This window comes from Halichoeres trimaculatus, unplaced genomic scaffold, assembly GCF_033239565.1.
Source record: "Halichoeres trimaculatus isolate MK-OKI-2021-1 unplaced genomic scaffold, fHalTri1.1 fHalTri1_scaffold_9, whole genome shotgun sequence".
NCBI lineage: Eukaryota > Metazoa > Chordata > Actinopteri > Labriformes > Labridae > Halichoeres > Halichoeres trimaculatus.
In genome coordinates, this window is record NW_027437188.1 from 21,999,456 (window position 1) to 22,012,500 (window position 13,045).

At 37.7% G+C, this 13,045-nt stretch overlaps 2 protein-coding genes across 5 annotated transcripts in view; one reads left to right on the top strand and one right to left on the bottom strand.

The window, feature by feature from the left end:
- Positions 1-745: 745 nt before the first annotated feature.
- Positions 746-6,693, bottom strand: LOC141797690 (lysosomal amino acid transporter 1 homolog). Of its 3 annotated transcripts, none has more exons than XM_074679314.1 (9): positions 6,517-6,693; positions 6,211-6,254; positions 5,898-6,117; positions 5,645-5,774; positions 5,359-5,446; positions 4,993-5,102; positions 4,105-4,206; positions 3,089-3,274; positions 746-2,824 (listed from the first exon to the last, which is right to left on the bottom strand). In XM_074679314.1, the coding sequence occupies exons 3-9, from the start codon at positions 6,098-6,100 to the stop codon at positions 2,708-2,710; spliced, it is 936 nt and encodes a 311-aa protein (XP_074535415.1). In that variant the 5' UTR covers positions 6,101-6,117; positions 6,211-6,254; positions 6,517-6,693; the 3' UTR covers positions 746-2,707. The 3 variants fall into 3 exon arrangements, with proteins under 3 accessions (XP_074535415.1, XP_074535414.1, XP_074535413.1); XM_074679313.1 differs by having other exon boundaries at positions 5,898-6,130; XM_074679312.1 differs by having other exon boundaries at positions 5,898-6,254.
- A 1,157-nt stretch (positions 6,694-7,850) lies between these two features.
- veph1 (ventricular zone expressed PH domain-containing 1) overlaps positions 7,851-13,045 on the top strand; it is an 84,876-nt gene continuing 79,681 nt past the window's right edge. For both annotated transcript variants that reach the window (XM_074679310.1, XM_074679309.1), the window contains exon 1: positions 7,851-8,086. The gene's annotated coding sequence lies outside the window, so the exon portion shown is untranslated. The remainder of the gene's footprint in view (positions 8,087-13,045) is intronic.

Consider the following 13,045-nt stretch of genomic DNA (forward strand, 5'->3'; position numbering starts at 1 on the left):
TTTTCCATTCATAAATTACTCATTTTAGATTTACATCATTTGATTTATAGATTGATAAAATATGAGTGAAAGTGTGTTATCTTAAAAAATAGAAAAAAAAAAAAAACTAATAGGCTCTGTTTGCATTAAGTGTAAAAATTACACTTATCATAAGGGTTGTGAAACTCATGTCATGATGGAGCAGAACCACTATCCATGATGTTATATTTATTTACATCTGTAAACAGGGCTTGACATTAACTTTTTTGCTCACCAGCCACTGTGGCCAGTGGTATCCCTGAGTTACTAGCCACTCAGTATTTTCACTGGCCACAATTTGTTGTTGGATATTTATGTTCAATATTAAAGCGGATGATGACATGCTAAAAAGATTTACAACTTTTCTAAATGTAAATGACCCCTATGCACACTCAAAACAAGACTACATCAATGTTAAAATCCACAGGTCCTTAATCAAGTATTCAGCTCTGATAAAGTTGTGTGTAACATTGTGCTCCTTTCATATAAAAATATGCAGTCTGTTAAGACATAGTAATTAAAAAGTAGTTTGTTATTGCTATAATAAAATGGTAAAGGGGATTAATTGAACTGATAAAAACTCAGCAAGAGACGCTTAAATATTTATTAATGATTGTAATCAGAAAATCATTTCTTTTTTCATGAGAATGACCATGAAGAGAGGTAAATTAAATTTCCTCAGAGCTTTCATCATCAGAGTCATCTTTTTGCGTGTCTCTCTGCTCCATGTTTGAGATAAAATTCAACCCGCCAAAGTGGCCAGTGGGAGCGGCGGTGTTACCAGCCACTGCCGAAATCCAACCACATTTGGCCGGTTGGCCAGTATCAATGTCAAGCCCTGTCTGTAAATAATAACAGTTAATTTATTTCCCACCGAAATTTCTGAAATCAAGAATTATGTTTCCACCTTTTTTCATTTTCATAAAAACAGTTATCTTGTCCAACAGAGATCAAGGTTTATTCAAGCTTTGTTAATAAATTTAGAGGGTTACAGGAAATATTTTGCATACAGTTAATATTCTAAGACATTTCAGTAAACATACCCCACCCAAAATGAACACCTAGAAAATAAGTGGCTATGTTTCCTATAAATGCTTGAAAGTGAGGATCTTTAAAGAGCAACCAGTGTAACCATTGGAGTGAGGGCCACTATAAATACTATACAGTAACATCAGTTTTGAAATAAATAGACAATAAAGTTTCTTAATTTAGTGTTTTGCAATAAGGTAGCAGTCTTATACTTGTGAACAACTGAAAGGGGATTAAAGGAGATCAAAAGTAAATACAAAAATACTTAGCAAAATCTTTAACTGTAGCCAAAAATAATTTCAGTCAATTACTTACATCTTAAAAGAATTTTCTGGGACCCCCTAATATCTACATTGACCTCTATTATTGCATCACATAAATGACTTTCTAAACACAGGGAGAAACAAATAACATCCACACAATACTGAGGTAGAGAGATCTGAAGATAAGTACTTAGGTCAAGCTGATGGTTGGTTTGAACAACAGCAGCACCATACACATAACGCTTTACATTTGGCACAAAGTTGAAGTGCAGTTATTTTTACTACTGATATAAATAAATATTTGAAGTTCGTGTAGCTTGAGATTTATTCTGTTTGGTTTGGTTTAATAAGATTGTTTGTATTGGAAAATTTTAGTGCCTTATGTTTATACCCTGGTGACAGAACTAAAACTAATTTTGACCTTGCAAACTTTAACATGTCCTCTATTCTATTAACCTATGAATGCTCCCATTACTACATCTAGAGATGATCTGCTATGCTGTCTTGAGGAAATGTCTTTGAATGTCATGAAGGTGCCATAAAACTGCAACTGCGAAAAAATACGAAAAAATAAACAAATCTTAAATAAACTTGTCAAAAGTTAGGAAATCTGAATCAGAATAAAAATTGCATTTAACGATGATAGATTTACAGTGCAGACCATGTTTAGTCCTAAAAGGCACATACTATTTTTTTTTTCTCAGAAGAGCAGCAAAGACCAAGAACATCAGAAAAAAATGCAACACCCCTCTGAAACTGGCCTTAAGAGGCCTTAAGTCAATGAACGTCTCAGAGGTGGAAGAAGAATACCTTTGCAAGTGCTGATGTTTAATTCACTTGAACAACAAATCAGATTGGAAAAAAAGTATCCCATAAAATGCATTCTATATGTACTTGCTAGAAATCTTACAGGCACTTAATTCTTCTTTGACACTTGGATTTGTAGAAAACCATCTGGCTTTACTCTCTCTTCTAAGTGTGGTTGCTCTAACTGACCAAAAATATTTTTAAAAAAATCCATGAAAAGAAGAGAAAAAGAAAAAAAAAATTATAGTGAGAATTCTTCAAATGACATCAATAACCACTAAATATTTGCAGAACACTTTCTTGCCTTAAGAGAGACACAAAGATCATTTTGTGGAATGTAATTTGACTCTATACATATTTTTGCTTCTGCTTCTTTTTCCCAAACCAAATTCGAGCAAAGAAATTCAATTTATTGTTCTGCCTGCTTCGCAGTAACCAATCAGAAACAATAGTTTACTACGATTTCCAGCTGGTAATTCCCACAAGACCTTGATTGTTTTCTCCAAACTGGCTGGTTCCCACAGTTTGATTAAAAACAAACTTCGAACTGTGCAGTCCAGGCTGGACTAAGTGGTCCATGCTGATGTGCTCTACAACACCGACAGCTCCATTTCTTCACAGAGAAGAGGCTCAACCTCTGGGATGCTGAGCAGTTTTGTGCTTTTAGCAGAGTTGTTCTTCCTGTACATGACGAACTGGAGCATAACCTTAGGACAGCCAGGTTAAGGCTCAAAGAAACACAATGAGACATAAAGGTACACATACATTTTTTTTTTCATAAAAAGTAATGGTAATGGTAATGACCACAAAAAAGCTGGAATCAGACTTTGCAATGCAACGGTTAACCCCTGTAAAGATCCGTCTCAAAAATATAAAAACTCAATTGTAAAACAAACTAGCAAAGTGTGTCTCATATCTTTCTTTTCTTGCTAAATTAAGCTGTTTGGGTTAAAGTGTGAGTTAAAGGATACAAAGAAGTCAAGTATGAGGACTCCCAGGCTGCCGATGAGCCATGCCAAGTGTTTGATGATAAAGGACTGTCTGGAACCCGTCAGTGCAGGAAGGACCACAACAACACTCAACCCATACGTCCCATTACCCATCATGGCCAGGGCAAACAACAGGTAAGAGGTGCCTTCCGTGGACTGTCGCTGGAACTAGATTGGATAAGAAATTAAAGAAACAGATTAAACACACTGGATCTGTAAGTATTGTTTGTCTTGTGAGTGGTTAACACTTCTTCCTGTGAGCAATATGCGAAAACCACAGACAGGGTAAGGCCAGGTTAACCACAAACCAAGTTTCAGTTCCTTGCACTGCAAATAACTTTGTTTTTGTTACAGTAATCCAAACAAAAATAGACTACTACAAGACACACATAGGACTTATGTAACTTTTAAATATCAACATGTTCACCATATAAATATAATAAGACACCTGCAATGTACATTCCACATACTGCTACATGGACTTAACCCAAACAAAATTAGACAATATGTTTGCCATCATATAACTGATGTTGATTGTTGATCCTAAATAACTAGATGAGTTACTCCTGCACTTGATGATGAATTGAAAATGTTCCTGGGCTTTTTGCCAAAAAGCTAAGCTCAACTGAACCTGTAGGAATTTCAACAGGCCAAATCGTACTTTAGCGTTTAAGAAGTGTGTGTGTGTTTGTAAGTGCCCAGGATTTTTTCTTGCATGCTTTGCACACTGAAATTATCCCCTCCAGTGATTAATAGCTGGAGTCAAAGATGTGTCTCCAGCACAACAGCACCATTGTCTTCAATGTCTGCTTCTCATTTATAGACATACTTTGTGTACAAACACACAAATCCATCTCTTAATGGATTTGCTTTGGATACAGCTTCCACAGACCCCCTTGGATCCGTTCTATGAACAGTGCCCCCTGTCAAAATACAATCAATTACATGTGAAACCAGATTTCAGACAGAAAAAGAAACAGATCCTTCATCTGACTTACATTTTTATAAAGCTGGGGGAAGCGGGAGCAGAGGTAGAAGACAGATGCTAAGTATCCACATACATAGCCAGTGATTTCCACTGATCCAGATAGAGAAGGACTCTGGCAAAGGAAAGAGAGGCTTCATGGTCAAAATGTTTGAACAACTAATACTTTGGACAACAAATACATTGGACAACTACAATCAACAAATGAACAAGTATATTGTCAATATTTACTGGAGATTAGATGGTTGCACTATCAGGAGTATGGAGTATGATAAGTGGCTTCTGACTTAGTTTTTATTAATGTTTGTTCTAGTGTTACTAAACTAACCAAATACAGTCTGTGCTAAGTTAGCATAGCATGTTAGCACTTTGTGTGAATGCCTCCTGAAATAGATATTTCTGAATAAATAAAGACTTCAAAAGCCAATGAATGACCTTAAAGCCGATGAAACACAACAGTTTTTTTTTTTTTAACCTTTTATCTGTTTTTAAAAAGGTCAAATGAAGAGTTGGTTTGTTACCTGCCCAATACTACAATGCTTGAATCCCACTTTCAAAACCAGGAACTTTAGCCTGATATTGGTTTGTGTGCCAAATAAAAGGCACTATGTAGGATTGAGGTTGTGAGGTGTTTGGGGATATGAAATAAGAAATCCTGTTTTAACAACAGAGCCAGAGAACTGGACTTGAACAGTTTCTCAGGAGACGTCACTGAATGCAAGGAAATTTTGATCAGTGAGCAAAGCTTTCTCTTTGTTGTGAAGTTTGATTGAATTTAAATGTTAGTGATTTAATTTTTTGCTTTCATCTATCAGGAAAAACACACCTGCTATATGACTGTGATCATAGCACATAGGTACACCCATAAACAGACATAAAATGCAGGACACTTTCTACCTACCTGAGTGTCCACAGTTGTACTGTTGTCCATCAGGAGTTTAGGTAAAGCCATGAGAATTACGGTAGCAGCGCCACACCACGTGAGGCACAGCCACTTCAACATGGGGCTCTCTAGGCACACACATAAGATCAAAGAAAGAACAAAGAGTGAATGCATGCAAAAATATAATCCGACTATTAGCATGAGCCGACAGTCAATCCTCAGTTTCATTTATTGTTTTGACATGTTTGAAAAGTGCAACAAATGCAATTTGATGTTTACTTGTATCAAAAATAATCTAAGAGAGACAAATCCACAGAGCAGCCGACAGCGACACCAAACTTTCATTTCTTAAAGTCGTTAAATCTAAACTGAACAGTTACTTACTGCTGCTGGAACTGTTCTTTATCTTGTAGTAGAGGAACTGGGAGATGAGTATCAGGTCAGTAAAGATGTAGAACACCACCGTGACAACCTGCCCAAGGGATATGGAGAGAAAGATTTCACTTTTTTTCTCAAAATACAAGATATTGCTACTGACGTGTTGCTTAAAAATACTACAACTGAGACCTGTGAGGGACAAACAACTCAACAATCAAGTTCACAATCCTGACAGTCAGCTTATAAAGGAAACTGGTGGTCCTTCAGAGCAAGTTTGTGCTTGTTTGTTTACCTGGATAGGTAGCTGGTTGGTGAGATAGCAACCTGCAAAGCTTGTCAGGTCTCCACTGAAGAGGAAGATAAGAAAGCCAAAAGACATGGCTTCTTCCACTTTGCCATTTCTGTAGGCCTCATACACCTGCCTAAAACAGACACAGAGGGATAAAATCAGAGGATCATTGAAATCACAAACTGCACAAATGCACTTGAGCACAGAGATTTGTTTAGAGTTGATTAAGATTGAAGAAATCAGTTTCTTCACTTACGGCAAAGTAGACAGCAGAAAACAGAACATGGACACCAATCCTATCACCACGCTGCAATACTCCCAAACATTATCCACACACTCCTCCAGCAGGTAGAGGATCCACGGTGTCCCATTGACACACACAGGTCTCCCCATACCTAGAAGTGTCAAGTTGATGGCAGCCACATCCACACTCTGTCCGGGGAAGCGAGCAGTGGCCATGTGGGGCTGCCCTGATGCTGTTAGCAATGCCTCCAAGTGTAAGTAGATGTGTTTATATTCTGGTAATAAGAACCAAACCTATTAAAAGCAGGTCTGACACACCTACTTACCTTTTAAGATTCATGTGGGGAAATTGGTACTGCCATTGAAGAGTCTGCAAGAAAAAATAAAGAATGATGTCAAACACAGGCACATGAAAATTTAACAATCACATGGGTTACTGTGAGGTTTATTCCAAAATTGTTAGATTATTTTTTATCACATATTACGAGTTACTTTATATAATGTCTACAGGATAATTTTACATTTTTGTGCATAAGCCTAATCATTCATGTCATTGTTTGGGCAAATCTGCATCAGATGTGAGGATGACGTGCTAACAGAAATGGCTGAAATAAGCTTTCGATAAGACTCACCGGACACAATGGACTCTGTACGGATCACAGTTTTTCTCTGGTTCTCCTCCGCCATCCTAACAGATTAATGTGAGCGTAATCCCATACAAATTTTGTTGATTATTAACTAGATCTCAGTGTTGTCATCTTTAGCCGGTGGTCCCTTTGTCAAGGCGTCCCGAGAAACAACACAACATCCTGGATGTTTCAAAATAATATAAAATAATAGAATTGTAAAGATTAAGTAAAATCATCTACTTATCAGCAAATTGGGGTTGGTTAAATAAAATCGGATATTTTTACGATGCAAGAACCAAATAGAGATGGATAAGTCAGAAATGTCTTCATGGCATTACATTATAGATAAAACTGGTGTTTGCAATGAAATGATAACATGCAACTCTTCATTTTTGTCTCAGACAAGGGCCAGTTTCAGTTGTGCATTATTGTGACTATTTTGTTTAATTTTAATCTGAGTACAGATTTTCAGATGTTTCAAAAAAGCTTTTCATTTTCCAAATCTATTACCCTTTGTGGATAAAAATCCCATGCTTTTATTTTGAAAGCAAAAGCTCAGTATCCACATGATTTATTTTGCCGGGATACTGATGTACCGGAAACTGCACATACCAACGCAGATATGCAATGACTCCTGGAGAAATGACACCACCTACTGGTTTCATTCAGCAGTCTTCATGAATGCATTTTAAGGGGTGTTTAATAAATAAGTAAATAAATAAATAAATAAATAAATAAATAAATAAATAAATAAATAAATTCACGTTATTCATTGTTGTACAAATTTGTTTACATTGTTGTATTCAGCATTAATTGAAAAAAAGTTATTATTACTTCTGATAATAAAAGTTATAATTCTGATACAAATACTTTTAGCACACTTTAAACTTCATTTAATGCAATGATACTTTTATGTAACCCTTTGAAAAACCTCTACTTGCAGTAAACTCATTTTGACACTCAAAGAAACATTTAAAAAAAAAAAAAATACATGTGTGATAACCATTCTGCGTTTGAGATCTTCACCAAACTTCAGGAGTGATAGGATTATAATTTTAAGTATTAATTTCTGAGAAGGGAGAAAAAAATTGTAAACACAAGTTTATGTCAAATTGGAAGTTAGTACTAAACTTTGACCAGTAAAAACTTGTGATGTCTGCCTGAATTAATTTTAATAGAGTTAAAAGAGTGTCCCTTTTTAATGCTGTTTACACACAGATAGAAAGCAAGAAGGCTCCATTGTCTTACTGTATAGGGACATATATGAACTACCCCGTGAGGTCACAAAGGTCATAATTGCACCTACGTGTTTTCATCACTGTCCTCCTCGGTCTTTGCACCTGTTGCGTTGCGCGCTGTCAATGGCCGCACGGTGGCGCGCGTTCCAAACGTGGCGTTGTATCAATGAGAGGCTTTCTCTGTTAGGGGGAACTTGAAGCTGTAAAGGGGTAATTTGTGTCTCCGTGCCGATACTGGACCGAGGTTTGAAGGTACTAAACGGAGCTCCACATTTGATGTTCGTGCGCCCTCGCCCTGCATGGAGCAGGTGAGCTGTTCGGCGTCGTAAGTGCAGGTAGGAAATTAATCACATTTAATTTTCCCTTGTTGCATGGCATTCCGATATTACAGACGGGAGCGAGTTGTCGGGCTCGGTGCACGCATGCCTCCCACATTCCGTGATGTCGGGAAAGTTGACTAGATGAGGTGTAAGCTGTGATCGGAGCAATGATGTGCTTTTCTGTTTTCTGACCGTGCAGCAAAGCTATAATCATTGCGTAACGTTAACACAATTACTCAGGAAAACGTGCAGGTGCACTGGAGAGGGTGATTGTAACATAGGTTACTTGGTATTCTTAGGGATTTGCTTTTCAAATAAAACCAGTTGAAGGTGAAAGTGGGAACGAATGTGCGATGCTAGCACACCTTACACATTTTCAGGAGTCTAAGTAAGTTTGGTTGGAAACCTTTTGAAAAGCATATCCAAATCTACTTACACCTGCTGTACTTCCAACACCCCCTCTCCCCCCCCTTCGGTGTTTCGGTGTAAATACAGTGGAATGTGCTCTCAGAGCTTGAAAGGCAAGTTCAGTGGCATTACACACATTTAGCATGTGCATTTCCACTCTTAATCCTGTGACCAAGTCGAAATGTGCTGTTGCTTCATTTATTGTGTATATGTGTGTGTGTGTATTTGTGTGTTTGTGAACACAAAGAGGGAGGGGCTAGGGGGGAGGTGGGGGTGACACTCCTCAAGGTCACAGACAGACAGATGCTGATGTCCCAGGAAGGAGTGATTTAGTCTGGAATGGACTTGAACCTGGACAGTTATCATGAAAAATACCATAAAAATGTCAACTCACCTGTAGCATGACATTAATTTTCTGTTCTCAGCAGCTGTGTGCCTTCTTTAAAGCTTCCTACTATGTTTTTATTTATTATCGTTGACACTCCTCCTCTGCCATATCACAGTGGCAGATATTCCTTTTTTTTTAATCACACCTTGCTCCATCAAAAAAAATGTTACTTTTATTTTTATAAATTTGTTTTTTATTCTTCATCATTTTTGAGTGTAAGCCAGTAGGCGTGGCTTATATTAGTAAGAAATGGGAGCCCAGTGTAATACAAGAGTTGCTAAAAACAGTTTTTGCAGGACTGCTTTTCAGGCGTCTTTTCATCTGCTTAAGGGGGATTTTCATCAACCAATGCAAAGAAAGTCTGGTGTGCTCCATCTGTGTTTACATCCTGATATAATATGGAAAAATATATCAAAGCAAAGGCCACATTTACTTTCTCAGTAACAGAAGATCATGCAAGCTATGCAAAGATAACTGGACCTAGAAACATATCAAGCATGTACTGAAGATATGTAAAGCAGCTCATTAAGGACATCATATGCACTGAGTTTTGAGCTTTGATCCTGACTCCTGGGTCAAATCTGTTTGAAATGAAACCAAATGTACTTCCGTTCTGCAGCTCTCAAGGAAAGGGTCTGAGTTTGGGCTGCGGAAGGCAGCAGGGAGTGATGAATAATGAATGGTGTAGAAAACGTGCGTTAATGTTAGTTGGTGAAGTGTGGCCGTAATGGACTCCCTCAGCCAGCACTTCTCTTCTCTGCTGTGGAAATCCTCTCAGCGGTTTGGAGTCTCACAGCTCAGGAAAGCCAAACTTCTTCACTCATGGTCAGATTCACTGCCATTTGACACAGTTATGCCTGCAGAGACATATACACACACTTATATCCACTCATGTGAATGCATACTCACAAGAAACAGGACCATAGAGACGCTACACTTAAGGGGGATTTTCATTCCGTGATATGAGTTTTTCTTTATCCTGTCTGGGACTCCAGTTAGTTTCACCTACCAATCTTGCACACGGGGTTCAAAAGGATATTTTTCATGTGACCAGTCTGGATTAAAGTGGAGAGTCCTGGTAGTATATAGCAGCAGCCTTGTTGAAGGAAAACCAAAGGAATGAATGTAAAATTGACTAAGACACATATTTTAATCTCTGTAAATCTTAGTTTTTAACTTTTAGATATTCAAGCAGAAATAGCACTACTTTACATCACTTAGTTTATATGCAGGATAGAGGGCCACAACACAAGTCAGTCCCTATGTCTGGTCATAATTTATGTTTTTAAAATTCCTAGCATTTTTGTTGGATTTGCAATAGACACTTTGGTAATATCATGATGAGTTTTTTTGATTTCTTTCTGTCACTCAGAGAGACAGAAAGATAGAAAAGCTAAGCTATATTTTCTCTCTGTCCCTTCTTGTCCCTCGTCTGTCATCTGTGATTTTGTTGTCTGTTACAGTTCCTCCTTCTCTGCCTCCTGTCTTACTGTAATTCCCAATCTGTGCTGCACAGCTGCCGTACTGCAGGGTATAAATAATGAAAACTTTCCCTTTCCCCACATGCAAACATATAAGTTCACTCCTACAGTATGTTGATAAGCTAAACCTTGGGGGGTCTATCTTTCAAGACTCTAACATGAGTTCTCTGCAGCAGCGTGGACCTATTTCTACAGTCTGCAGGGAACCTCTTCTTTGTGACTTTCTTCTTACATATTCATGAAACTCATGGCATCACTTACATAACCAAGTGGCCCAGTTATGGAAATACTATTAAGGGATATTTATCAAAGCATTGATACAGATGACAGATACCTGCTCAGGATGAGACAGAACCTTTTCTTTGGATCAGACCATGAGGTTGTACAGGTATATTTTGACTGATTTCTAAAAATCTTTTGGCAGAAAAGATGAATATTTGTGTCACTGGAGCTTTTAGCAGATTCTGATGGATTCTGAGGTGTTAATGTATTCACCGTGTGCAAACAGTCACAGTTGACAGAAGGGATCTTGTACCCTGGCCTGGTTTAGCCTATTTTGATTTAGAAAATGAAGGGGGATATATAAAAGCTGTGTGTGATAACTCAACCACAACAAACACACATATGTGTGAACGTTATTGTGCAGGGTCAGCTGAAGGTTGATGCACCTCACTCCTGTCACCACATTCAGAACATGTTCACTCTGATCTTCTGTCTAGCCATGTCAAGATTATACTCAATTGAGATGATTTTCTCTGAGCTTTTTCTTGTTTTTTAAACTTTGAATTGGTCACATTCCTAATATTTATCAGTTAAGTTGTAAATACTCTGTGTCTGGTTAACTCAACACAGCTTAAAATGTACAACCAGCACAGACATAAGGACTGTAAAAGGCGGGGAGGTCTTAAAACTAGTGGTGCTAGCTCGAATTGTCTGATTTTACATTTTTTACCCACAGATTCTGTGATCCCATGTCTAGCTGTGTTAGACAAACAAGTCTTATATTTTGCCCTTTTTTTCTTACCTTTAGGTTGGAGTTTATATATCTACCTAAACAGCTAGGAAGTATGGTGCTTTAAAGCATACCTAGTATAAACTCTCTAAATATATATGTGTACAATCAAAAAAGAAAGAACAACAATAAAATAACTAAATGTGAAAAACATATATCACCAATGTGCATATATTATTGTGTTTCCTAAATTAATTTGCTGCCACTGATACTGTTGTCATTGTGGCTTTTAAACCTTTGGGGTCTCATAGCAGCAAAGAAATATGGAAAAAGATCAAACTTTTTTTTTCTGATTGCATAGTTTTATATAAAGTTTAACCCCTTATTTTTCATATTTTAAATGGATGAATTATGTAGTTGTAAATTTAATGAAATTTTAGATGCTTATATTTCAATATGTCTTTTTTTGTTTTTCAAGACAGAAATTTAAGTTTTTATTGGAAATAAAGCAGAAGCTTAAAATATTTGAGGGAAAAGGACCTGGGAGTTTTGTTGAGCATATTTTGTAATGTTCTAAATTGGTCAAATATCCCAGGACAAGCCTCTAACTTTCTCAGCAGTGCTATATGGAATGGCTTTACAAAAGTATCTAAACTGGAGCCTTTAGTTGTTAGTTCTCATTTAGAAAAGAGTCCTTTAGTTCCATTTTTAAATTTGACTGTGCAGTAAAAGGAAACTTACAAACACAGACTTCTTGTGACTATGATAATATTTTTATCAATCCAGTCCCAAACCCTCTAATCCCAGCAGTAGCAAACCAGTGGCCATGGGATATTTATTTCTGTCCTAATGGTGTGAAATGAGAAACTTCAAACGCTTTTTGAATAGCAGCTTTCCAAAAGGGGTGAGACTGCTTCTACTCCAGAACCCCCCCCCCCCCCCTTTCCTTTTATTATTCCCTCTCTCTTTCTCAAATCCACATAATAATTATGTGCATAAATAAAGACTGAAAGAAAGAAATGGAGTGGGAACTTCTGTTTAGTCTGGCAGAAAGAGAGAGGGAGAAACAGAGGGAGAGAAATCTTTCATTCACAACCTGTTTTTATAATTTATCCTCAGTTATGAAGGAGCAATGTGGATAAAACAATGACATCCAGAACTTTTTCCTCCTCCTTTCCAAAGTTGTTGTTGTTGTGTGTATGTGAATGTGCTGTCTTAAAGACTTAGCAGGTGCACATTACACAGAAGGATAGGGCCCACTGATTACAGCGAGAGGGAAAGAGAAGGAGGGAGGAAAGGGTGCTCTGTCTTATAGGTCATACAAAAGAGCCAGTGTGTCCTCCCTCCCTCTCAGAGAGCAGGCTGAAGACAGTATGAGCTGTGGTAAAGGAAAGAGAGTGAGAGGCCCTTCAGTCACATTGTCCTCAAATAGCCCCCCCTAAAGCTCCCTCCGTGAAGCCCCCCCTGTTGGACACCCTGCACACCCCTGTCACCCCTCACCCAGTGGCCCACTCACACAGTTCTCCTGCAACAAGTGGGTTCCTGCTGAATGTGACCTGAAAATATCATCAGTTTGTGTTGAAAATGAAATCACAGATAGCATGACAAAATGAAAACATGTCGCTCAGTTAACTTTAAACCAAAAGGTGGAGCAAAAATGCCAATGTGACTGACCTCAAGTGTGTATGTGCCTCTGTGTGTGTGTGTGTGTGTGTGTGTGTGTGTGTGTGTGTGTGTGTGCTTTT

What these genes read in the sequence shown, in the direction of transcription:
- LOC141797690 (XM_074679314.1), bottom strand. Translation starts at nt 6,100, where the DNA reads ATGGCCACTGCTCGCTTCCCCGGACAGAGTGTGGATGTGGCTGCCATC. An exon ending in GTACAACTGTGGACACTCAG is followed by an intron (nt 4,207 to 4,992) that starts GTAGGTAGAAAG and finishes TTCCTTTGCCAG; the next exon opens with AGTCCTTCTCTATCTGGATC. An exon ending in TCCCCCAGCTTTATAAAAAT is followed by an intron (nt 3,275 to 4,104) that starts GTAAGTCAGATG and finishes TATCCAATCTAG; the next exon opens with TTCCAGCGACAGTCCACGGA.